Raw genomic sequence first — 26,575 nt, forward strand, 5'->3', positions numbered from 1 at the left:
TGATGAGTTAATAAAAAAGAGTGGATGAATTCATGTAGATTGCTAACTTCCCTCCAAATCTGAGTTACATTGATGAGCAAGGATTATTATGTAAGTCATGAAAAACAAGTCATGTGAATTGTATTCAGGTTTTTGCATATTTGATATTTGATATTGGCCCTAGCATGCAATCAGCATATGCAATCAGCCTATAAAAAGCTTAGTTTTTCTTCATTCAATTATTTACACATTCATTTTTTTTCAGTGCCAAATAAGTTTATGGCACTATTCTGGGCATTGAACAAAAGCCAGGGTAGTATCACCCAGCCCTCAAGGGTTACCATATAACAGTTGGAGGGAGAAGAGTGTAAGCCGGTGTTTCAGATACATAGATATCTCTGGCACAAGGAAGTATTGGATAAATGTAAGTGATCTCCTAGAAGTTAGATAAGTGCAATAGAGAGACAAAAATAATTGCATGAAAGTATTGCTGCAGTAAATGCCTTGATTAAATTAGCTGTCATGGAAGTGTCGTTTGCCATTCAATAGATTTACATGCATTTCTCCAATAAGATTCATCACTCAGGTTTTGGAGGAAAGCATACCTTGGGGTGACTCAAATTTAGAAATCAGTCTGACAAGCATGAGAGACAAAGGATCAAGAGGAACAAGAGAAGGAAACATGAAAATGTCCATCTCTTGTCTAAGCTGATGAATCTTGCTGCAGAGGCAAGAGAAATCAGAAGGAGATGACTGTCAAGACAGAGAGGGATAGAAGAATAGGGGTGATGGAGGATAGGAGGAGCATGTTCAGTGCTCAGAGAGAGTGGACAGTATCAAAAGACAGAAGTTTGTGGTCAGAGAAAGGGAACTCAGGATTTCTTTTGTACTCCTAAGTCCACCTTAACGTGTGTTGCCAAAGTAACGATCTATAAACTTTAAAGTCTTGCCTCATATATTCTTATTTTATCCTCATAATAACCAAGGTGGTAGGGGTACCTCAGTACTCATGCCCTGCCTTACAAATAGAAAAACTGAAACCCAGAACACTTAAATAACCTGTGTTTACACTGCTAGGTTGTGCCAAAGTTGTGCCAAAATTTCCTCCAAATCTTATCCAATCCCAGTGCTCTTTACCTTGGAGATGTTAAGAATAATGAATGGCAGTAAAAAGCACTAAAGGAAGCCACAGCTGAGTATCTGCCAAACTTTGTAGAATTAGCATGAGGTTGAAATGTAAAACATCATTGTAGAGAAAACCAATCCCATACTTAAAGTACTACATTTTGACTAAAGAGGAGGAGAATTGGGGGACCTGGATGGCTCAGTTGGTTAAGTATCCAACTCTTGATTTCAGCTCAGGTCATGATCCCAGGGTTGTAAGATCAAGCCCTAAGTTGGGCCCAGCGTTGGGCATGGAGCCTGCTCAAGATTCTCTCTCTCCCTCTCCTTCTGCCCCTCCCCTCTTCACACATGTTCTCTCTCTCTCTCTCTCTCTCTCTCTCTCTCTCTAAGAAAGAAATAAAGAAAAGAAAAAGGAAAAGAAAAGGAAAAGGAAAAAAGAAAAAAAGGGGAATTGCAAATTATAAAAATATTTTATTTCTATCCCAGTCTCATTTTAAGGGTTCCTTTTGTGTGTATTTATGACAATATTATTAAGAGTCTTTCAGGTGTTCCTTTGCCATCAGTGGAATGGACCAGTCCAGTAATTTGCATCTCTAAGGAAGGTAGTCCAATGCCCTTTTGAAATCACACTAGCTATTTTACCATAAAGCATAAGATTATTGCCATAATTTACAAATAACTTCCTTTGCTGAAATCTGATCATTTATTTTTCTTTCCTTCTTTCTTTTGAATTTTGAAATGACAAAACATAAAACAAATTCATGAGCATTAAATACAATTTGAGAAATATAGAAAAGTATACAGAGGACAATAAAGGTCATCCATAATGCCACTGGTGCATTTTGGCTTTAGACCTTTTAGTCTTCTACCAGTGTGCACACATATGTACATTCATTCCCTTACCATAAACTTAATACTACACCACATCCTAGAAGTTGTGACTATAAATAGCTTTAACCCAGGAAGTTCATCCAATTCCAAGGTGCCTTATACTGGCGGGTAATGAAGTCACTGACATCTACCTCTTATTCCCAAAATGAATTAAAAATATGTAACTTCTTACATTTTATATCTGACAGAGTTAGACCTCAAACTCAGTTCCTTTATGTTTACTTTTTTGCTAAATCCTTAGATACTACAACTGTGGTCCTTGATTGAAGGGAAGCATCTGAAAGATGACTTGGATGTCCTTTGCCAATGAAGAAAGTATCACCTTTCGATAATCTGATCATGAAGGCCCCAACTCCCCCACCTCTGAGGTCCAGTTCTGAAGCCAGGTTGAAACAGACTGGATTCTTGAAATGACCTGGACAGAATGAACCTCCTGGAAACACTAAGACAAACGAGCTGGGGGGGGGGAGGGGCAAGGTTTTGAACAAGAACCATGTCTAGGTGACTCTGTGCAGTGGTGACTCATCACAGGTAAGAATCCCATCTGCTTGAAGTTCACTTGTGCAGAGGCATTTGACTGAGAGAACTAAGTATTTGCTTAGATAATAACACTTGCTTTTATGTCACACAGCACGTCTGGACAATGTTACAAATGTAACTAAACCACAGAAATAGTTTTCTATACAATATATCTAAACTTGAGATGATAAAAAAGGAATATGAAATAAGAAGTACATAATTAGTGTAAGCAGTTGGTAAAATATAACAGGCACCCACAGAACCAAAAGCTCTTCTTAATAAAAGGAGTCCCAAGCAATCTTCCTAAAATGGCATGATTTCCCAAGTTGCACCCAGCATGTGCCTGGGTCTTTTAAGGGACAGGAGCCTGGCAGCCAACTTGCACCAGCTGCTTCCCATTGGAGTTACATGAGTGCCACCTAGTGTCACTTGTTAAAGCTGAAAGGGGCTTAGATAGACCTCTTAGATAGACCTTCAATTTCCCTGATCCGAGGAAACCAAAGCCCTGAGCACAGAGGTGATTGAAGCAGGCTATATCTGTTCGATTAGTGTCTGAGCCAGGCCTAGCAATCGGTTACCCTGCTTTACAATTTCAACTGGTGGTAACCTTTGGAGTTTGGGAGTCAGGAGTCCTGGTAATTGGACTATGCCAAAGAATAAAGCACAACCTTCCACACGGCCCCAGGTGCCCCATGCATTAAACTCCTAAATTAAAATTTCCTTGTTCTTAAAGTCTTGAGACAAATGAGTGACAGAGAGCAGAATCTGAAAGTTAGTATGGGCCTCCATAGGCATTTAGTCAGCTCCTCTCCTCCATGACCAACTGACCATAATCCAGCTGTACAAGTAATCAAATTATTTCCTGCAAGCAAGTGCTCTGAAGTCATCAGCCTTAATTCAGGGATAATGCCTCCACCATTGTCTTTCAAGCTTTCTGCCTTCAGCTTCTAGCTTTTCAAATGAAGCAGGTCTGACACCATCTGAGAGACCAGTGCCATTAGAACCATTCAGGCTTTGATTTCCAGAAGTCAGGTGTTTTCCAGTTCTCCAAGTAGAGCAGTTTCAAGATTAATCTAGGCCAGTGGTTCTTAATGATGCATACACATTAGCATCACCCAAAGGAACTTTTAGGACACCTCTATGCTTGGGTATGACCCTAGACCAGCACAGTCAGAATCCCTGGGGGCGAAGTTCTCACATTGTTGTGTGTGGTTTTTAAGCTAGCCCTGGGTTATTCCAATGTTCAGAAGATTTAAAATCACAGTAATGGGCCAAGCTTGCACTGAATAAGAGAATAGAAGAACTAAAAGTAGGACAGGTGGGAACTAGATAAGCTCTTCCTTCCACGCTGGGTCTCGAACAGAACTGGGTATATATGAAAGTCTCAATAGATGGCTGCAGAAAGGAACTTGTTCAAAGGAAATGGTATAATAATATTGATGGAGTTCACAGTCTACTAATTTCAGGATTCTCTTAGCACCCTGCATAGGAAACATCTGTGAAGAACCACAGGTAAACCTAAAAGTAGGAGAAGCAGGTAGACAAGACAATATAGAGCAGAAGGAAATGCTTCAAACACAAATGTTATTAACACATACATCACCCTCTGCTTTGTTTCCCCTGTCCTATTTTTCATTTCTTTTCAAGTCACCTATAGTGTATCTAAAGACACATATAATTAAAGGGGCCGGCCATGTTCCAAAAGGCTGCCCATTTGCTTCTCTGAGCAATGACAATTGAGGTGAGATGTGAAGACTAGGTTGTACATATGTTGGGGTCTGTGCGTTTGCGGGTGTGAGGGGATTTTTCAAGGCAAAGGTAGCATGAGCAAAGTCCATATGTTGAAGTCTTATTCAAGGAACACAGAGGAAGACAGTGTGAGGGGGAGGAGAATGTGGTGTGAGAAGGGACTAGAATGTTCAGGAGGTGCCAAACCAGGCAGGACCTTGTCCATTTGTTTTCATATACCTGTAAGCCACGTACCACTTTTCTCTCACGCATTAAGTCCATCATATGTTCTCCTTGCTTTGATCTACTTTTATGATGTCACCTTTAGTATCAGTGACTGATACTCCTTAAGAACTGCTGATCTCCTCAAGAAAATCTGTTTTTCTAAAATTCCAAACTTGTATTCTTATAAACACAGTACATACTCCGTGGAAAAAATTCTCACAATTTATAGATGTATAAAGTGAAAGTTCCCTCAAGTCCTATCCACCAAAAACTATCATGGTTAACAATTTTACATATTCGTTTAGACTTTTCCACGTGCACATCCAAATGGATATCTCCATTTTTTGGAAAAAGCAAAATACCAGACACACCATTCTGCAACTTGCTTTTTCCCCAACTCTTGTTTTATTTAAAAACAAATAATGAGGGGGTGCCTGCGTGGCTCAGTCAGTTGGGCCTCCGACTTCAGCTCAGGTCGTGATCTCAGAGTCAGTGATTTCAAGCCCCTCATCAGGCTCTGTGCTGACAGCTCAGAGCCTGGAGCCTGCTTCGGATTCTGTGTCTCCCTCTCTCTCTATCTGCTCCTCCCCCACTCGTGCTTTGTCTCTCTCTGTCTCTCAAAAATAAATAAACATTAAAAAAATTAAAAAACCCAAATAATGAAATATTTAACACAATTCCCAAGGAGAAGTGACTTGCTGTTTGACCCAGCTTTTTAAGGCTATGTAGAACCAGAACATACATCAATGGACTATCATTAGTGGTTGGGAGGAAATATTTAAGAGCTTTATTTTTTATTTTTTTTTTCACCTTTATTTAGGTATAATTCACAAATAAATTTGGAAGATATTTAAAGTATACCTGGTGATAATTTGGTATATGTATATACATTTAAAAGGATTCCAGTGGCATGTTATTTCATCATATAGATGTGCCATTCAATGATGGACAGTTAGGTTGACTCCATTGTTGTTTTTTTTTTTTTTTTGCCATTACAAACAAAACAATACATCAGTCAGCATCCTTGTATATACTCTTGCTCAATTGTGCAAGTATCTCATTAAGATAAATTCCAAAGGGAATGTTTCAATGAGTATGCATATTTTAGATAATGAATATTTCCGAATTCCCATCCAAAAACGTTGCACCAATTCACCTCTGATAGTGGCATAAGAGAGTGCCCATTGCCATTCTCTGTCTCCTGATTGCTGCCTCTCATCTTACAAAAAGAACAAGAATCAGAATTTTACCAAATTCAATCCAATTTTCTGGGCCATGGCTTTGTTTACAACTGCCTAATATACCCCATTTCAATCAAACCTCTATCACCAACACAGCCTCCTCCTAAGAGCTCTGGTCCTGCTGTGACCATCATCTATCATCTGGACCACCCTCCCCCCTCCCCACATTGTCTCTCATAATCTTTCTCTTCCCACAATCTTTCCACTTGCATTACTTTTCTTCCAGCTCTGTGGCTAATATCCCCGCTTAGGGTCTTACTACTTCCTGACTAGCTCCAATTTCTTCCACCTTCAATGAACTCATGTCTACATTAATCTTTGTGAAACTCTTTCCTCAGAGTCCTCTCCAAGGTTCTCTCCTATTTGAGGGCCTTCAGTGTCTCTATTCCCTGCCAAATCCTGGCTGAGTCCAGAATCCAGTCTGTCCCATCACTGGTTTACTGTTCCAACCACCAACATGCCTGTTGCTTTCCTGCATTTGATCAGGTCATTCCCTCCCTGAAGGTGTTTCCCATATCTTGGCCTACCTGAACCCTATCTATCCAGATGAACCATAAAGATACCTGGGGAGAGAGCTTTCCAGATAAAGGGAATGTTGGAGTTTCAGATTATGTAGAGCCTCATCAGACACTGTAAAGACTATGACTAGGCAAAATTTGAGCATTACCATTATGTAGGAGTATGGGCTTTGTCTCTAATGACAAATTATCATCAAATGCTTTTTGTAAAGTCAATAATTTTTAAAATAATATTTTTATGGCAGGAAGAAATTCTTTGCTTTAGGCTAAAATGATGGTACAAGCTTTTGCCTCACTTTGGAAGGATTTCATTAAGCTGAAGCAGAAACATCCAGCTGAGCAATCACACCTACCTGTGATAAATAAGGACCCTGAAGTAATGTTGTCCTTCTTATTCATATTATTTTCTCATTTAATACAAACAGGACAATCATTTCTACTTCTAAAGTGCTTCTTAAATCATGAAGACAGAAAACCACTTGCCTATTTAACTTGAATTCAAAGTTCATATTCATTCATTGCTAATTCATAGGGTCGTTGGGAAGACTAAATGAACTAATAGAAGTGCTTAGAACACTACCTGACACACAGTAAATGCTCTATAAGTTTGCTGTAATAATGTTATGTGTATATATACTCTCCATTCATTCATTTATTCATACAGCAAATTACAGTTATGTATCCAGTACTATGCCAGGCACTGGAAATGTAAACATATTAAACTGTTTCCAAAGATCTCATCCCTAGTGGAGAAAACAAATTTATAAACACATGATTAAAATGTGATAAATGTGATGATTGAGGTGTATTTAAGGGAAGTGGTAACAAAAGGCAGAAATGAATAATTATGCTTGAGAGAAAGGGTTACAGAGAAAATGATGCTCAAGTCTTATGGCTAGGCATAACCAGTTGAGAGAGGTTAGTAGAATGTAACAAAGTAGAGGGAATAAGCTTTCACAAAGGCATAAACTCATGGAGCAGCAGGGTATATCTGAGGCCTTGTAGAGTGACTGATGTATATGTTATAAAGGAAGACAGGAGAGTACTTGTGTTTGTGAGAGTCTTGTATCATTGATAAAGAATTTGAACATTCTTTATAGAGGATGGTGAGCAACTGAAGGATTTGAGGTAGATTTCCATTTTACAAAATATGCAGCAAGAGGCACAAATTCAAATACCTCTGAGGACCATGCAGTTAACAAATGTGTAAACTGCGGTATGGTTTAGTGATGGGAAATGGTGGGGGAGACAAACTGAAAAGTGTGTAAAGACATAAAAGTGATTTAAAAATAACTTGGCTGGCTCAGTCAGTACAGCATGCGACTCTTGATCTCAAGAGTTGTGAATTCAAGCCCCACATGGGGTGTGGAGATTACTTAAAACTAAAATCTTTAAAAAAAAAAATAACAACAAAATAAAAGCTGCTAAGTAAATCCAGTCTGAGCGCTGCCAGTTTGAACTCCTGGTGTAGAGGCTATTGACTGCTTAGCGGAGAGTGGAAGAAGGTAGGGACTAATTAAGGAATCCCTTCATGTAAAACATAACAAGGAATAAAAACAAGAGAAGAGCTGCAGAGGTGAAGGACCCGACCTGACCTATATTTAGGGAGGAAAAAATCCATAGACCCTGCCGACCTATGGAAAGGAAGAAGGAAAGAGGCTAGAATAATTCCCAAATTTCTGGCTTAGATGACTGTAAATAATGATAAAACCCATCACCTCTACAGAAATGGTAGGGACTGGGGAGCCAGGCAGACATGATGAGTCAGTTTTAGAAATGCTGACTTTGGAGTGTTTGTGGGTCATCCAAGTGTAAGCTCCCAGTACATGGCTAGATTTATAGATGGAAAGTACAAAAGAAAATACAAAAATACAGATATAGGAGTTATCAGGTTATAGGCTGGAATTAACAACAGAGATGTAGCTGATATTGTACAGAATGAAGGTATGGGAAAATTATAGAGAAAAAATTTTGTAATATAAATTAAAAAAATGCTTTTGTATCTGTGGTAATTTTCACATTCATTATATCCTAAGAATTCTTTCTCTTCTACTCTGTATTCTTCTTAAGTGAATTTGGCATGTAGAAATGACAATGATAAAATGTACAATTTAGCATGTGTACTCGGCAAACCAGCCTGGAAATAACATACTTATAGAAATTGTAACATACCTACATTTTTTACACATATTGTTAAAAGCATACATCATGTAATTAAATTCAATGACCTTAGATGGTTCCTTACTATTTTATTTGGCAAGACAGATACCTAAAAGGAAGAGTGAGTCCAAGAGTATGAGATGAATGGAGACAGATCATACATAATAATAGCACAGCCATTGTCTAAGGATACTGTTTACAGATTCTGTGTGTGAGCTCATAGAAAGCAGTAAGTTTTTAAAATTTAGGCTAATGCCAGCTAACATATTGTTTACTATCCCTATTTCCAAACAGCACTGACTCAACCCTAATAAGAGCCTTTTGTCTGGAATATTTGAAAACAAATTTGGAATGAGGAAGGGGTGAAACAGGCTCCCACATTAAAGCATAACCATCCCAGACTCAGGAATAGGCCAATCCCCATCAAAATGTTTACTTTGGGTCCATCTACATAACCTATTAAGAGTCAACTTCGATCAGCAAAGACAACAACTAGAAGGATAATGGAGAAATAGTATAGTTTCCAGATCTTTTTTTTTTTAAGCACTGTTTGCTTAACACTTTTAAGTGAATTAATAGCAGATGTTGAAATTGTTGCCAACTGTTGACTTGTCATCTGTGAATGGGAATTAACTTGGTTTTGTTCATCATTAAATTAAGTGTTAGGCTTCAGTAGTTTAAAGAATCTTGGAATGCAGGTCCTAATGGGATTTTAAAGTTACAAATAACTGAAGTAATTCTGATAATTGTGAAGACATCTGTCCTTGTAAGATAAAAAGAAAAATTCCTGAGAAAGTTTAGAATTCTGAAACTCAAAAGTCATTATTTTGAAACAGAAATCAATATTTTGATATTCAACAAGAACTTCTGGACACCATCTATACTTTCAGTCCTTTATTTGGTGTAACAGAGGCTACAAAAGAACTTAAAAATTGTTGTCATTCTCAGAGTGACAGAATGCAAGATGCTGTGTGACTCAGTACCCACACGAGGGGGCCTTCACAAGTTCAGAGGAAAACTAGCTGGAAGAGAGCTGAAATGATATGGACAGGGACCTGAGGAACAAGTTGGTTGGACAATGGTGAATGTACAGGATTTAATATTACTTCAAGTAGCAATGAGGCTCTAAGAAGGCTCTCAGTGATTCTTGCCTTTGGTTATTCAAGCCTTTTTGTAGTTCGCTTCCATGTTGAACAGACCTGACCTGTGTAACGGATAGGATATTGCAGAAATGATGGGTATGTGACTTTTGAGGTTAGGTCATAGAAAATATTGTGGCTTCAATCTTTGTCTCTCTTAAATTCTCACTCTAGGGGAAGCCAGACTCCATGTTAAGAGGACATTCAAGCAACCCATGGAAACACTTATTTGGAGAGGACTGTGGGCCTCCTGCCAATAGCCAACACCAACTTGTTGGGCATGTGAGTGAGCCAACATGGAAGTGGATCCTCTAGCCCCAGTGAAGCCTTCAGATGACTTCAGAAGCCTTCAAATAACCTCAAGACACCCTGACTCATAACATCCACTTACCTGTTTCTAAATTCCTGACCCATTGGAATTGTGAGATAATGAATGTTTTGGGACACTGAATTTTGGGGTAATTTTTAAAGTAGCAGTAGATTAATACAATTTATTTGGTCTCACCTAAAAATGCAAAAAAAAAAAAATCAAGAAGAAATTGTTCGAATATGAATAAAAGGATGAGCTATAATCATTTCTCTCTTTAAAAAATGCTATAATATTATAACAAAAAAGTGAAATAAACTCTTCTACACTAATATAATAATTGACCACACAGATCAGTTCACAATCCCTACCTGCCCTGATCCCAACCAGCTGTATAGGTGAATGACTTCATCCATTCAAAAACACTTCAAAAAAGCCCCACAAAACCCTGAGTTCACTTAACAAATATTTATTGAGGATAAACTATGTGTCAAAATATGAATTAAGTACACACAATAAAATATAAATTACATAATTTTATGGCATAGAACAGCACATATAGATGAAAAATATTTTTGTTTTTTATAGTTTCATTTAAAACCAAGAGAATTAAAGTTTCCTTTTTGTAAAAATTGCAACTTGATTTTGTCCAAGGATAATATGGCATAATTCTACACCTTCCTATTTGGGTGTGGGGATACCATTAGCTGCAGAAATGCAGGCAGGTAACACACCCTATGTGGATGACTGGGTGTGTCTTTTTTGGAAACACATCTTGGAATGGCTATACTACTGTACACAGATCCAGATGGTCACCACTATTAGCATCACCTTAGCCCAGCATCAGGTCTATAAAAAAAGACATTCCAAGTCTGTCTGCTCCAGAGAGAGATAAAGAAGTACAAGAACAGAAAGAGTTCCTAGTATCACTGATGAAATCTTAAAATTAGGAGAAAAGAGAAATGTAAGAAAATACAGACTGATGATTTCATAATAAAGTCTTCTCTAGCTCTTGAAAAGGGCTTTAAAAAATTTATTTGAGAGAGAGAGAGAGAGAGAGAGAGCATGAATAGGGGGGGGACAGAGGATCTGAAGTGGGCTCTGTGCTGACAGCAGCAAGTCTGACATGGGGCTCGTGAACTGTGAGATCACGACTTAAGTCAAACTTGGATGCTCAACTGACTGAGCCACTCAGGTGCCCCAGGGATGGCTGGCTGGCTGGCTGGCTTGCTTGCTTTCGGCAGAGATCCACTACTAGAATTTAACAAATTCTACTTGTAATCCTGAGGTTGGGGGGATGAACAGGGGAAGGGCAGAGAGAGAGAGAGAGAGAGAGAGAGAGAGAGTCCTAAGCAGGCTCTGCACTGTCAGTGCAGAGCCCAACATGGGGCTTGATCCTATGAACTGTGAGATCATGACCTGAGCCAAACATCCAGAATCAGATTCTTAACCAACTGAGCCATCCAGGCTACCCCCATACTATTTTCTTTTTTTTTTTTTTAACGTTTTTATTTATTTTTGAGACAGAGAGAGACAGAGCATGAACAGGGGAGGGTCAGCAAGAGGGAGACACAGAATCTGAAACAGGCTCCAGGCTCTGAGCTGTCAGCACAGAGCCCGACGCGGGGCTTGAACTCACAGACCGCGAGATCATGACCTGAGCCGAAGTCGGCCGCTTAACCGACTGAGCCACCCAGGCGCCCCCCCCCATACTATTTTCTTAAAGCACATAACAATTGAGGCAAATGGCAGGACCATGAGATTTGTTTTAAAGCACAAAATACTCAGAAGTTACACCCAAAAAATTTTGCAGCCAGCTAGAAAATGTTCTGTAGCCACAGCATGGTCCTTGTCATCTCAGGAAGTGAGGTGTGTTGGGGAAAATGTGGACAAACCAGATTCAAAGCAAGAAGAGCTTATGATAAAAGATAAACAAAAAACAACCCACCAACCAGAAGGTCAGTACTAACTCAGCAGCTTGGAGATTAACAACTGAGTGTGGTGTTTGTCCTTCCAGAAGATCAGGCAAAGTGAGGGGAAAGTGTGAATGATCCTGGTCCAGAGAAAGAGAAGGAGAAGCCCAGGGCTTATGGGCAGAGGACTCACCTACCACTGAGATCTGCAGTAACTGCAGCTTGGATGTTAACAAGCCAAACAGGAGCAAACACAAAATACCATGGAGAGTAAACCAGTAGAACCTATTCAGAGGAACCAAAGGCATACCAAATTTCAAGGACTTCACCTAATAACCAGATTCCTAGAATTACCACCAGCGGAAGAGGATGTCGTCTTGGTGAATACCACGAACTGAGAGTGAACTCAGCAGAACACAGAACAGGTTGATGAGTAAAGGACAAGTGATATAGATATTCCAGAAAATATTATTAAATAATTTCAAGTGAAATCCTGTCCCCAGTTGGGTTATACATTAATATCATAGTGACCCTATCTGGGACTGGCTACATAATTTGTGGGGGGCCCAGCACAAAATTAAAACAAGAGACCTCCTATTCTAAAATCATTAAGAATTTCAAGATGTAATAGCAGAGCACTAAACCAAGTGTAGGGCTCTTCTAAGCATGGGGTCTTGTGTGGTGGCACAAGTTGCATGCCCATGAAGCTGACTCTGGTCCTATTAAAAAGAGTGGAAGACAGTTTTGTCTTCTACGAAGTGAAGAACTGCTTGAAAGTCAAGAGATATATTTTTAATGGAATAGTATTTTTACCACATAGAGTGTAAAGCAATTATTGATTTAATTATACTAAACATGGGGGCACCTGGTGGCTCAGTCAGTTAAGCATCTGACCTTGATTTCAGCTCAGGTCATGAACTCACGGTTTGGGAGTTTGAGCCTCACGTTGGGCTCTGTGCTGACAGAATGGAGCCTGCTTGGGATTCTCTCCCTCCCTCTCTATCTTGTACTCGCTATCTCAAAAAATAAGTTTTAAAAAAATTGTACTGGGGCACCTGTGTGGCTCAGTCGGTTAAGTGTCCGACTTCGGCCCAGGTCGTGATCTTGCGGTCCATGAGTTTGAGCCCCACGTCAGGCTCTGTGCTGACAGCTCAGAACCTGGAGCCTGGTTCTGATTCTGTGTCTCCCTCTCTCTCTGACCCTCCCCCCATTCATGCTCTGTCTCTCTCTGTCTCAAAAATAAATAAACGTTAAAAAAAATTAAAAAAAAATTGTACTAAACATGAATTACTGTTGAGGATTAGAAACACCTTAAGCAATGAACAGCTGCTTGTCAAGTCACAGACTTAATAGTTTTTAAAACTATTTTAGAAAAGCTTCTGAAAACCCACTGACAATTGATGGGCCACAGGGGAGGTCTTGGAAGTTAGGATGGTAAATTGACCTAGATCCATGCCTTTTATTTTCTTTTAATGGTTGCCATCAAAACACTCATTCCACATTAAAAGAAATTTTCCCCCAGAAAGATTGAGCAGCACGAAAAGAGTCTGGGCTTGGAAGTGGTGCAATAATGTGTGGCTCTGGATTATTCCCCTGTTGGAAAGAGAGTGAACATGTTTTTGGTTGTTAATGAAATGATTGGACTATGTTTTGTGCTTCTTTAATCAAATAGTTTCGAAGTATGAAAAATTCTGTATACCAAAGTATAGACTCTATAAGGAATATTGAACACCTACTCGACTACAACTTCTCAGCTCTTAAGAAACAAAATATTAAAAATATAATTGAAGCCATTTCTTCCTCTTCCTCCCAATGTAATTTTGAGACCTGCAGAGCTTTCCACGGGTAACAATTCTGTCCAAACCTTGAGACTTGACCAAAGTTGAACATGGTTTCTAGCAACTTAATGCCATGCCCCTAGGAGGACTCTAGCCCCCCATGGAAACCCAGCTCCTCATTAAAATGCCCGATTTAGAAAGTTCAACTGCCAAGAGAATTTACTCTGTTCTAGCCAACCCTGATGATGGATTCCCGACCTCTCTTTCTTAGAGCATTTATTAGAAAGAGCTTAGAATTTTCTCTTATGACTTAGAAGTGTCCTTCTCAAGGACCTGAGAGTCATTACTTTGAAATGTAATCATCAGGAAGGATAGGGCCACTGTCTCTCAGCATCTGTGGGAGGATAGAATCCTAACTACAAAAATTGCCAGCTAGCAGACACAGCTGGCTCAATCACAATCACACTGGCTAACTCTTTGTAATTTTTCACTTCTCTGACTCTAATGAGCCCCCATTCTCTCCACTCCCTTATTCTCCCTTTAAAACCTCTAATCACCTCTGCACCAATTGGAATGGAGCTCTGCTCTTTCCCCTATTGTCAGTAGTTTCTGGATAAAACCTGTTTTCCCTGCTTTAACTAATGTCTGGCTGTGTAAGAACTGCCATTCCATTTTTTAAATCATTTCCCTTTATTTTTTTAAAGCACTTATGCACCTATTCACAAATATATTGTCTTGCCTATTTTTACCACCAAATATAAATGAAACCATACTATACCTATCCTTCTGCAATCTCTCGTTCATTTAACATATTTTTCAGATTTATTCATACTGTTACCTGCTTCTCTACTTCATCAGTGTTGGTTCTACGGCTTGCAAAAGCATTTCCCTACGTCCATCCTCCCGAGCCTGTGCACACCAGGAATGGTCAAGGGGAGACAAGAGGATAGTGCTTTGATGGTGTGTGTGGTGGTGGTAGTGATGTGGACCGAGCTTGGATGTGGAGGCCAAAGTGCCCGTAGATGTGGAGCAAACAAGAAGTAGGGTGGGAAGAGAAGAAACGTGGCAGCTCGGTTTGGAACTCCAGGATTTCTAGAAATCTAAACTTGGATTTGACCTTCCAGGTTATTAGGAAGATTGTGTGTGTGTGTGTGTGTGTGTATACACACACACGATACACACACGCATATATATAAAGGCGGGAGGTTGGAACATATTTCCTTTACTTTTTAGCGCCTTTTTTCCCCCCAAACAACTTTCAAGCGTTCAGAAAAAGTAAGGGACTTCCATTTGTGCTTCTGACCGCGCCCCACAAATAGGGGTGGGCGGTGACCTTTCCTTACATCCAACTGTTTCCTCAAATCCAGTTGTTAGTGGGAAATGACTGAAATGTGGCTATCCTCCTACTCCCACCTTCCCTATGGAATTCCCCCCTCTCCTACTCTCTCCATTAGTTAGGACTCCCAATTCTGATTTTAAGTACGACGCCAAGATGCAATGAAGAAGCCAAACGGACGCTAAGAAACGACGCTCACAAGGACCTTTTACCAGGTCACGCTCCCTCATCAAGCTCCGCCCACTCCATCCGCCCAGTCCCCGCGGCATGCTGGGACATGTAGTCTTTGAAGGGGCAGCTGCTTTGGCCGAGTCTCCTCCCCCAAGCTGCCTTTCGCCGTCGGGACGTCGGGACGTCGCGTTGCTCCCGTCTCTTGCCTCCTCCCTCTTTCTTTTCCTCTCCAGAAGCTCACTCCCAGACTTCCGAGAACCTTTTACGACATTGGGTCTCAGAGTCGGTCCGGGCGCCAGGTCCACTTTTCGGCAAAGTGACGTGGACGTCAACAGCAATGGCGGAAGGAGAAGAGGTCCTGCCACAGCCAACGTCGAGCGGTGACGGCTGGTGAGTGAAAGCCTAGGGCTGATTCTTTCTGCTTCTCTATTCTTTCTTCTCACCATCCTGCCTGTCCCTGAGACACCAGCAGGTTCCGACCTGGAACGGGAAGACCCGTCCTGGGCAAAGTCCAGCGCCCTGCCCCGCCCCCTCTGCTGGCCAGCTCCTCTCAGCCGGCTCCATCAAATCGAAGGGTCTAAGGCCGGACTCCAAATGATAGGAGTGTCGTCCAGGTATTGGGCCTCAGTGAGGTCCTCCTGTTTCGTTCACCGGTTTCTAAAACGTGCTGGAGAGGGTGGCTTTAGGGCTGGGTTTGGCAGGAGTCCCTGGCCCGGGGCGTTAGAGTAGGTTGGTAGGGAACGAAGTTAGAGCTGAGGCACTAGAATACCATTTGAAGAAGACACTTGAAATTACCACCGCAACGTTTGCCGGAGAGGTTGAGAGATACACCCAGGGAGGATCCCTCCCACAGAGTTGAGATATTTTTTATATTCTAGTTTTTATTTCTCATTTTGCGTTTCAATCGTTTCTACCATTCGTCTCACACAAGTCGACTTTTTTTTTTTTTTTCCTGTCTCTTTCTTCTACCGCTCAATTTACACAGCTTTTGGACGTTTTGTGGATATTGCTCTTGCTGCTCCCAAGCCTTTGCATGCTTACCTGACTTATACTCGGGGCTGTGGAGGGGGCGGGGACCTCCAATAATTTTTTGGTAGACTTTAGTCATTTAGTGTCGTTAATCTTTGGGAAAGGCTCCTACTTTTGAAATAGTTAATCTTTACAATACATTTTTAAGACAAAAATATATGGAATCTTTAGAAGCTTGTTGAGTTTGTATATTTAACCTAAGTATATCGACCACATGCATTAGTTTTAGATTTGCTCTTTCATCATCTGACATGTATGTAGCTCATGTAATAAGTTGTTTGCCTAAAAATAATACAGGACATTTTACACATGGACCTTAATACTTGAGAAAGAAATGAAAATCATTGTAAGGGATAGATAATATAATAGTTGAGAAAAATCAGCTCTCAGCAGACGTCTGGCATCACCTAAGTTCATGCATGTACTCTCCAAGGTGTAGTAGGAAAACTCACTGGTGACCTAGATGGAGTTTCTTTTCTCAGTTTGCTTATGTCGGAGCTGTGACAGGTAAACTCAGTAACAAGGTAAAATTGATCCAGTTCTTTGGGAATGTGAAGGTGTTATGGGATTTCAGGGGACAGAAACCACTTCCACTTGCAGTCATTAGAGAAGGCTTCATGGAAGCAAAGGTGTTTGAATTAGGCCTTGAAGAATCAATAGGTTTTAGACTAGTGCTGTCACTAGAAATATAACGTGTATGTAATTTAAAATTTTCTCTTTTTTCCCCCTAAGATTTTTATTTATTTATTTATTTTTGTAATTTTTTTTTAAAATTTATTTTTGAGACAGAGAGAGACAGAGCATGAGCAGGGGAGGGGCAGAGAGAGAGGGAGATATAGAATCCCAAGCAGGCTCCAGGCTCTGAGCTGTCAGCACAGAGCCCAATGCAGGGCTCAAACTCACGGACTGTGAGATCATGACCTGAGCTGAAGTCAGACGCTTAACCCACTGAGCCACCCAGGCGCCCCTTCCCTAGGATTTTTAAAGTAATTTCTACACCCAACATGGGGCTCGAACTCACACTCCCCAGATCAAGAGTTGCATGCTCCATTGACTGAGCCAGCCAGGTGCCACTGAAGTGTAAAATTTTCTAGTAGCCACATTAAAAACTAAAAAGAAACAGTTTAAATTCTTTGATTTATATCTGAAACATTATTTTAACATAGGATTGTTCAAAAAAAAGCCAGTTAGATAGTTTTACATCTTTTTTTTATACTAAGACTTCAAACTTTCACGTGTTCCTTACCTTTACCCTACATCTCATTTGGATCTAGCCACATTTCAAATGTTAAATAGCCACACATGGCTAGTGGCTAACATGTTGGATAGTGCATTCAGATTAACAGATGGGAAAGGCCTTTGAATGGAGTAATAGCATGACCATGACTTGGGCAAGAAAATGAAATGATTGAAGAGTAATGACTAGCACTTCATGAAAGTGGCTGTCTTGAAAGTGTGTATTGTATCTAACTGGCTCTGATCAGCTTATTGGAGGTCATGAGGAGAAGTGTTTCTCGAGTTAAGGTATCTTTGAGGAGTTCTTAGGATTGTGAACAGGAGTCTGTTCACAGAGGCAAGGAACATGGAATTAATGGTTGTTAAAGGGTAGCATTTGTTCTTTTCTAGGGTTGCTCTGTCTTTTGTGTGACTTTCTATTTTTGTTGTTTTTATTTTCATGAATGGAGGAACCCTGAGGTGTTCAATGATTTCTCCTCTCCTTCTGTTCTCATGTAATCTTTGTCCATTTTCTATGCTGACTGCACTCAGTGGTGCCCTGTAGGAGTGAGTTTGAATGTAGAGAAGACATTGGATTTGGAGCCATAGATTTGGTACAGCCTCTGTTCTAAGACTAGTGAATGGGTTGTTATGGAATGGGAAGGATTTACTCTGTTTCAAAAAAGTCATGGGGCGCCTGGGTGGCTCAGTCGGTTGAGCGGCCGACTTCGGCTCAGGTCATGATCTCTCGGTCCGAGAGTTCGAGCCCTGCGTCGGGCTCTGTGCTGACAGCTCAGAGCCTGGAGCCTGTTTCAGATTCTGTGTCTCCCTCTCTCTCTGCCCCTCCCCTGTTCATGCTCTGTCTCTCCCTGTCTCAAAAATAAATAAAACATTAAAAAATTAATTAATTAATTAATTAATTAAAAAGTCATATTTTTATTGTAACTTTTTCAGCTGGAAATGTTTCTGCAATATGTTATATATCCGATTGCCTAACCTGAACTTATCTCAGTGACTTAGAGCCATTCAGTTTACAGATATAAGTGTATAAGAATAAAACTAGGTCCCTGTCCTCAAGGAATATGTGGTCTAGTTAGAGGAGGCACATTTAAGAATGTCAGTTACTGTTATACTTCTGTAGTATAGTGAGATCTATCTAGGCAGATAGGGTAGATTGTTGCTATGTTAAATGGACCCAAAAGCCTTCTCTTTTTGAAATTGCTTTTTATTTTATTCCCTGTTTTCTTTCTTTGTTGTTAGTGGTATTTCCCAGTGTTTTGTTTTGTTTTTTTTTTAATCTGTGAAACTGGGTAGCTGACCACATTAAAATTATGTATCAATTTGGAAAAAGGCTTGGGGTGGGGACTGAAGATCTTGAAAGTATGAGATGACACTTATTTACTGATCTTCAGTTATGTTCTAGGTTAGTGCTTCTAAAAATTTAAATGTGCATTGGAATTACCTGAGGATCTTGTTAAAATGTAGATTCTGATTCAGTACATTTGCTTGGGACCTGAAATTCTGTATTTCTTTTTTTTTTTTTAATGATTTTTATATTTATTTTTAAATTTACATCCAAATTAGTTAGCCTATAGTGCAACAATGATTTCAAGAGTAGATTCCTTAGTACCCCTTACCCATTTAGCCCATCCCCCCTCCCACAACCCCTCCAGTAACCCTCTGTTTGTTGTTCATATTTATGAGTCTCTTCTGTTTTGTCCCCCTCCCTGTTTTTATATTATTTTTGTTTCCCTTCCCTTATGTTCATCTGTTTTGTCTCTTAAAGTCCTCATATGAGTGAAGTCATATGATATTTGTCTTTCTCTGACTAATTTTGCTTAGCATAATACCCTCCAGTTCCATCCACATAGTCGCAAATGGCAAGATTTCATTATTTTTGATTGCCGATTAATACTCCATTGTATGTATATACCACATCTTCTTTATCCATTCATCCATCGATGGACATTTGGGCTCTTTCCATACTTTGGCTATTGTTGGTAGTGCTGCTATAAACATGGGGGTGCATGTGACTCTTCAAAACAGCATACCTGTATCCCTTGGATACATACCTGGTAGTGCAATTGCTAGGTCGTAGGGTAGTTCTATTTTTAGTTTTTTGAGGAACCTCCATACTGTTTTCCAGAGTGGCTGCACCAGCTTGCATCCCCAGAGATTCTGTATTTCTGACTGACTAGCTTCTAGGTTATGGCAATCCTCCTGGTTCATGGACCACATTCTTCAGTAAGGTTCTGGATGATGTGCACCTCAAAATGAGTTGGCCAGAGGAATGTATCTCTATATGTTATATAATCTGTTATATTTTGTCACCTAACACATTATGCTATAATTTATTTGATTACATGTTTTATCATTGCTATTTACATAGTGAACTTCTAAAGTGCAGTGGCTGATAGCAGGTGGCTCAGTAAATGTTTATTGTCTGCATGACTTTTGTCAAATCATGTGCAATAACATACCAAGCTGTCATTTCATATACATTTTCTAACTTCATTGTTTTTGTGAACTGTGTAATGCTCTGCTTGTATAATGTTCAACTTTTATGGAAAACCATGGATATCAAAAAATACTCAGCTCACTTTCTGAAACTGCAGCCACATTAGCTCAGAGCATATGGAGAAATCCTTTAAACATATTTACAACGAGTTTGAAATTATTTAAATTTAAACAAGCTACAGATTTGTAAAAATTAACCATGTTAAATTTTTATAGTTCAAAGATTGATAATTATTCTTCTCGGTATTGAAGAAATTGGCCTTGGGTTTGAACATGTTTCTCATTTTCTGAGGCTTTCTTCTTGACATAATGCTTAAAGATCTAGTCATGATTTAAAAAATGTTTTCTGGGGGTGCCTGGGAGACTCAGTCAGTTAAGTGTCTGACTCTTGAATTTGGTTCAGGTCATGATCTCACAGTTGTATGATTGAGCCCTGTGTCAGACTCTGTGCTGGGAGTGGAGCCTTCTTAAGATATTCTCTCTCTCTCTCTCTCTCTCTGTCTCTCTCTGTCTCTGTCTCTGTCTCTCTCTGTCTCTCTCTCCCCTCCACTCACTCTCTTTGAGTGTGCACACACACATTCTCTCTCTCCCTCTCTCTCTCAAAAATAAGTAAAACATTTTTTTGTATAGATATTAATTTTACAACAACTGTTGGTATTCTGAGTTTGTTTAGTTTAAAATTTTTGTACAATATCCACGTTAAAGTTGTGATTTTAATTTATTGCTAAACTCTTCTTAAAATTATAAAATATCAGTTCATAAAGAAGCTTCTATTCTTAATTTGAAATGTGAATAGAATTGTTTCGAGAATAATAGGGTCTTTTTCAAAGTTTTGTGCACTTTGTATATAGTGCTTTCAGTGCTTCCCATTTCATAGGCATTGAAATATGAGGAAAGATTTAAAGAGTAGGTGATTGCAATTTCAAAAATGATATAATCAATAAAGAAATACATTTAATATGAAAGAGAATGGAACTCATTTAAGGTGAATATTGACAGCTTGTGGTTCTGGGCAGACTAGATACTACCTTACAAAAAATGAAGAGGAAGAAAAACCTCGTCTTGAATTAGGTGTTTGGTTTTTTTTGATGTTTGTTTATTTTTGAGAGAGAGAGAGAAATCGCACAAGCAGGGGAGGGGCAGAAAGAGAGAGGGAGACACAAAATCCGAAGCAGGCTTCAGGCTCTGAGTGGTCAGCACAGAGCCTGACGCGGGGCTCGAACTCACAAACTGTGAGATCATGGCCTGAGCCAAAGTTGGACGCTTCACTGACTGAGGCACCCAGGTGCCCTGAATTAGGTGTTTTTAAATAACAACTATTTGATTTGGTAAGCTGTAAGTATAGTGCAGGAAACAATTAGAAATTAAGAAGACTTAACTTGCTTATACTGTTTACATTCATGTTTTTCTTATAATACAGATTTTACTGGTTTTAAAGGTAATTCTTAAATAATAATTAACTTCTAGGATTTTGCGTCTGTGGATGTTTTAATATCCACAGGTAAGAGTTAATAATTGGTTTTTGAATGCCAAAAAATGGATCCAATATCATTTAGTTTTACTGTAGAGAGTACAGGTGCCTTCCCCATCTTGGAGGCAACTTAGGTAATTCTGGCACACCAAGTTAAGTGTACTGCAATATGCACACAGCCAACTTCTGTCTCCTGAACAGAGTTGATAAAATATGCTTGGCAAATCATTTCTGGTGCTTATGCTAAACTGTGGATTCTACTTGGTATAAACCAAAAACAGTGGCTTCCCTCATGTATCAAAAAGCAAAATAGAGTTTAGCAAAGCAGTTATAAGGCATTCAGCAAACAACTAAATACTGGTTATATTCAAGCTACTGTGTAGCATTTTAGGAAAAAACTGAGACAGATTTAAAACCAGAGTTTGCAGTGTTCTGTCTTGCTTGGGCACTTCAATGTTTTCATCTTTTTAGCCATAGTATTCAAATGATATGTGAAGATATCTTCTAAAGATACCTAAATATTGGTGTTTTGGGAAGTTATACACTCTAGCAGAGTAGAATAGGATTATACAGCTTGAAAAGGGACAGTGCTTGAAGTGACTTAGATATTGAGAATTATAAGTGGAAGATAAATCAGTCCCTTATGTTAGGCTTACAAGAGAAATTGTTTCTTGTGGAAATGCAAGAGCAGTAAGTTAGGAGTCAGTGTTAAACTTATTTCCTGAAATTTGATGTACATTTGTTTTTAAGAGTCTGTCTAACCTTTGACCCGAGCTGAGAAAATGATCAGTAATTAAATCACTTGTTTCAAGTCTTCTTTCTTTTTCTTGAGGGTTAAAGGAGTTTTTCTTATTCGTAAGCTGACACGGCATTCCATAGTTGGGTGGGAATGCTGTAGTTTGTGTTTTTCTTGGTTTAAAGCAGTTGTTACATAAACTAATTGGTATGGTGATATTTAATAATTTTAGCAAGAAGACATAAGAAAATATTATATGTTTGTGTAGGGCTTTATCTTGTATGTAATGCTTATATATGCTGTCTCATTTGGCTCTTACGACAATTCTATGAGAAGTGGAAGTTATGGATTATTGTAGTTTTCTTGTTAGAGATGAGAAGACAGGCTTAGGGTGGTCAGGTGACAAACCCAGTTAGTAGAACTTATATCTCTTTAAGCCCTGTGCTCTTTCTAAAGTTGAATGCATATATGTTATGTATTTCACATATAGTTGAACAGACACCTAGAAAGAGCCCAATTAAAAATATGGTATTCCTATATTCAATCAGTCTTGTGTTTTGAAAGCCACAATATTCCAAGATGTACGTTGTTGGACATATATATTTGTTACCTGTGGCACCTATAAAGCTGTAAGGATATGCATACCTTGTCTGTGTTATATACACAAGAAGGGACAATTCATGATTGATATGGTGGGAAGTGATACAGAACATTATATACTATAGCTTTGCACCTTAGTTTTCATAATGTGTTCTCATAGCCTTGCCAAAAATAGATTAGTTTTTTGAACTTGAAATATTATGGTTATATAGTACACCTAGATAATATATACTTGTATAATATATGTTGTATATTTAAATGTATTTGTATAATAAATTATATGTTAAATATATATTATTATATAAGTAATATAATTATATTACATATATCTAAATCATATATAAAATGGAATTATTATTCATAGTTTGTGAGACTATAGTAGTGATATTTAATTAGAAAACATAAGTAATTATACAGCTTAGTAATTTTATTAGCTTAGTAATTTTTCTGTTGTTTTTATTCAGGGATATTGGAGAAATAAGAAACCTAGTTTTAAAATAATTCTCTGTGGTTACTTTCCCTTTTTGGGAATTTCTAGCCTTTGTTTTGAAGTATAAAAGTGACCCATAGAAGAATGTATTTATTTCATATAGGTGTGTAATTAAATACCAGAAATTCTTGAGCTTTGTATTGTAGATTCTATTTACATGTAACCACTGACGTGAAAGTAAATGAGACTCTCTTTAGTCAAATAAATTATCATTGATGGTTGGAATCCAGGCGTTAAAAAAATCTGTTATGTATTTCCTTGCCAAATTAATCTTCATTGGTAAAGCACCCTTGGAAAGACTTGCCAAATGATGTAGTGTTGTCACATCACTTGTAGTAGTGTTCCTTTATTTTCTAAAATGATAGTTTCCTGTTGGAATGAGCACTGGGTGTTGTATGGAAACCAATTTGACAATAAGTTATATTTAATATATTAAAATAAATAAAATGATGGTTTCAGGGAAAGGAATATTGGTAGTGTTTCTTCTCTCATTACATTTTGGATAAATTGGAAATTTGTGATAGGAACAGGTAATGTGCTGTTTTGTGTTGACTTGTGCTGCTTTCATCCCGTTCTTTCTCTTGGACAAAGGACATACTCTATTTTCCAAATAAACCACTGCTTCGATTGGGGGAAAATAATCTGGTGCTTTTCTTTGTGCATTGGAAGTGCTGGAAAGTCACCTCATGTGTATAGAAAAGAACAGTATGTTAGGAACTTTTTATTTTGAGGAAGCATGAAAGAGGAAAGGATTTAGAGCACTCTGTAAAGTCAGCTTCTCATTAGTAGAGAAGATGTTCTTCCATTTTGTAAGCAAAGTCTTACAGCAAATGCATTGCAACATTACACATCTAAAGTAAAGTTATGACAAACAGCTTCTTCCTCCTTCTCTTCCTCCTCCTCCTCCCCCTCCCCCTCCTCCTCTTCCTCTTCTTCTTCTTCTTTTTTTTTTTTGGCTGAGGCAAAAATTCCTGAGGTTTTTCTTAGCAAAAGGGGCACACCCCATAGGTACCATTGGTGCAATTTGATCTACATGGATTATGGATCAAAAATAAGTCTGAAGATTTAAAGCATTTGTTCCATTTGTAGTTAATTTTAGTAGTTTACAGAGCAGCGTTCTGTGATCTGTCTCCTTTGCCTGTTGCACAGTGCTAAAATACTGTAGATACAATTTTTTGTTTGGCTTATCAAGCATAGAGGACTAAATTTACACTTTCTTTATTTGGCACAAGATCTCGCTTAAACAAATTCTGGAGAGGATTGCATTATTTGATAAGGGAATCTCCTAAAACTGCTTTTGTGGATCTGATCCTGATACAAAGTTTCACTAATTTTTTTAAAGCTGGTGAATGAGATGTTTTTTCCCTTGGCATTCAAATATACAACTTGTTAAAATGCTGTAAAAAGTATGTTGATTCTGACAAAAATCCAGAACTTCAAGATTTCACAGTTACCAGATTGTGCTCTCAGATTGTAAGGCGTTGTGGTCATTTCTTAATGTGTCTCATACTATTTGTTGTTAGAAAATTTTGATGGGTTGAGATTGGTATTCATTTATTTATTTTTTAATTTTTTTAATGTTTATTTATTTTTGAGAGACAGAGCACGAGCAGGGGAGGAGCAGAGAGGGAGGGAGACAGAATCTGAAACAGGCTCCAGGTTCTGAGCTGTTAGCACAGAGCCTGATGTGGGGCTCAAACTCATGAGCCATGAGATCATGACCTGAGCCGAATTCAGATGCTTAACCGACTGAGCCACCCAGGCGCCCCGAGATTGGTATTTAGAAGTAAGTTACATGTGAAGCACCGGGCTGGCTCATTTGGTAGAGCATGTGATTCTTGATCTCAGGGTCATGATTCAAGCCCTGCATAGAGCTTACTTAAAAAAAAATAAGTCAGAGAAAGATAAATACCACATGATTTCACTCATATGTTGAATTTAAGAAACAAAACAGATGAACATAGAGGAAGGGAAGGAAAAATAAGATAAAAAAAAGAGAAGGAGGCAAACCATATGAGACTCTTAAATACAGAGAACAAACTGAGGGTTGCTGGAGGGGTGTTGGGTGGGGGGGATGGGCTAAACAGGTGATGAGCATTAAGGAGGGCACTTGTTGGGATGAGCACTGGGTGTTCTATGTAAGTGATGAATCACTAAATTCTACTCCTGAAATCGTTATTACACTATATGTAACTAACTTGGATTTAAATACATTAAAAAAATGAAAAAAAAATAAAAATAAGTTATGCAGTTATAAGTTATGCATACCTTATGGTCACTGAACTTCATCTGTATATCTACTGTACAAGTGAATGTGTAACAAAGTTGTGTTATTTCTATTTCTAACAAATGTCACAAAATATTTAGGAACTAATTAAGGAGTATTGGTATGGTAGTAATTTGTAACCAGTGTGCCAACAATAGCAAAATAAGTTCAGACAAAGCTTTTGATGCTGATGTCTCATGAGCTGGGCATTAAGAAATAACACAAAGTAAGTCATGAAACCACAACTTAATATGTGCAACTTGACACTGTTACACAGTCTGTTGGTGGTCATTTTTGAGTTTTAAGTAACTGATCAGAGGTTTGTGCCAAACAAATTCCAACAGACTACACTTCAGAAGGAGCTGCTTTTGATGAGTGGGTTTTAGATAATAGGACTTGTGATAAAACCTTGGAATAGCCAGCTAGAATGTAGGCTACATGAAGCATGACTTTTTAAAGAAAAAAAATTTGTTTTCATGTTTATTTTTGAGAGAGAGAAACAGAACATGAGCGAGGGAGGGACAGGGAGAGAGGGAGGCACAGAGTCTGAAGCATGCTACAAGCTTTGAGCTGTCAGCACAGAGCCCAATGTGGGGCTCGAACCCATGAGTAGTGAGATCATGACCTGAGCCAAAGTCAGACGCTCAACCAACTGAGCCACGCAGGCACCCTGAGAGCAGGACTTTTTGTTCACTGCTAGATCTCCAGTGCCTCACACAGTCGCCAGCAGGTAGTGGTGCTCAATATAAATTTATTGAAGGTTTGAAGAAAAGAGTACTTTTGGCAAGGAAGGAAAGAATTCAGAACAAGGGTTAGAGAGAGATATAGGAAAGTTACTGGGAACTGAAGGAGAGTGTTGTAAGGAGAGAATCTAACTTTGCAGATATGTAAAGAGGACAAGGACTGAGATGACTGATGACTTTTTGGAGCAGTTTCAGTAGAGGGATAAAGGGTTTAAGTGAATGGGGAGAGAGTAAGTTAGAGATGATGACTACTGTTTTCAGGAAATTGAATTGTAAAAGGAAGGAGAGAGTTAACTGTTTGCTTTCAAGTTTATTTATTTTGAGGGAGAGAGTGTAAGGAGGGTAGGGGCAGAGAGAGGGACAGAGAGAGAGAATCCCAACCAGGCCCCTCTCTGTCAGTGTGGAGCCTGATGCAGGGCTCGAACCCATGAACTATGAGATCATGACCCAAGCTGAAACCAACAGTCGGATGCTTAAC

At 38.9% G+C, this 26,575-nt stretch overlaps 1 protein-coding gene across 2 annotated transcripts in view; it reads left to right on the top strand.

Moving 5' to 3' along the window:
* Positions 1 to 15,146: 15,146 nt before the first annotated feature.
* Positions 15,147 to 26,575, top strand: part of TBC1D23 (TBC1 domain family member 23) — a 58,552-nt gene continuing 47,123 nt past the window's right edge. Inside the window, exon 1 of one of the 2 annotated variants that reach the window (XM_015065941.3) lies at positions 15,147 to 15,420. In XM_015065941.3, the coding sequence (XP_014921427.2) occupies positions 15,368 to 15,420 (53 nt within the window). In that variant the 5' untranslated portion in view covers positions 15,147 to 15,367. The remainder of the gene's footprint in view (positions 15,421 to 26,575) is intronic. The other variant, XM_015065942.3, reaches the window with a different exon arrangement.

This window comes from Acinonyx jubatus, chromosome C2, assembly GCF_027475565.1.
Source record: "Acinonyx jubatus isolate Ajub_Pintada_27869175 chromosome C2, VMU_Ajub_asm_v1.0, whole genome shotgun sequence".
NCBI lineage: Eukaryota > Metazoa > Chordata > Mammalia > Carnivora > Felidae > Acinonyx > Acinonyx jubatus.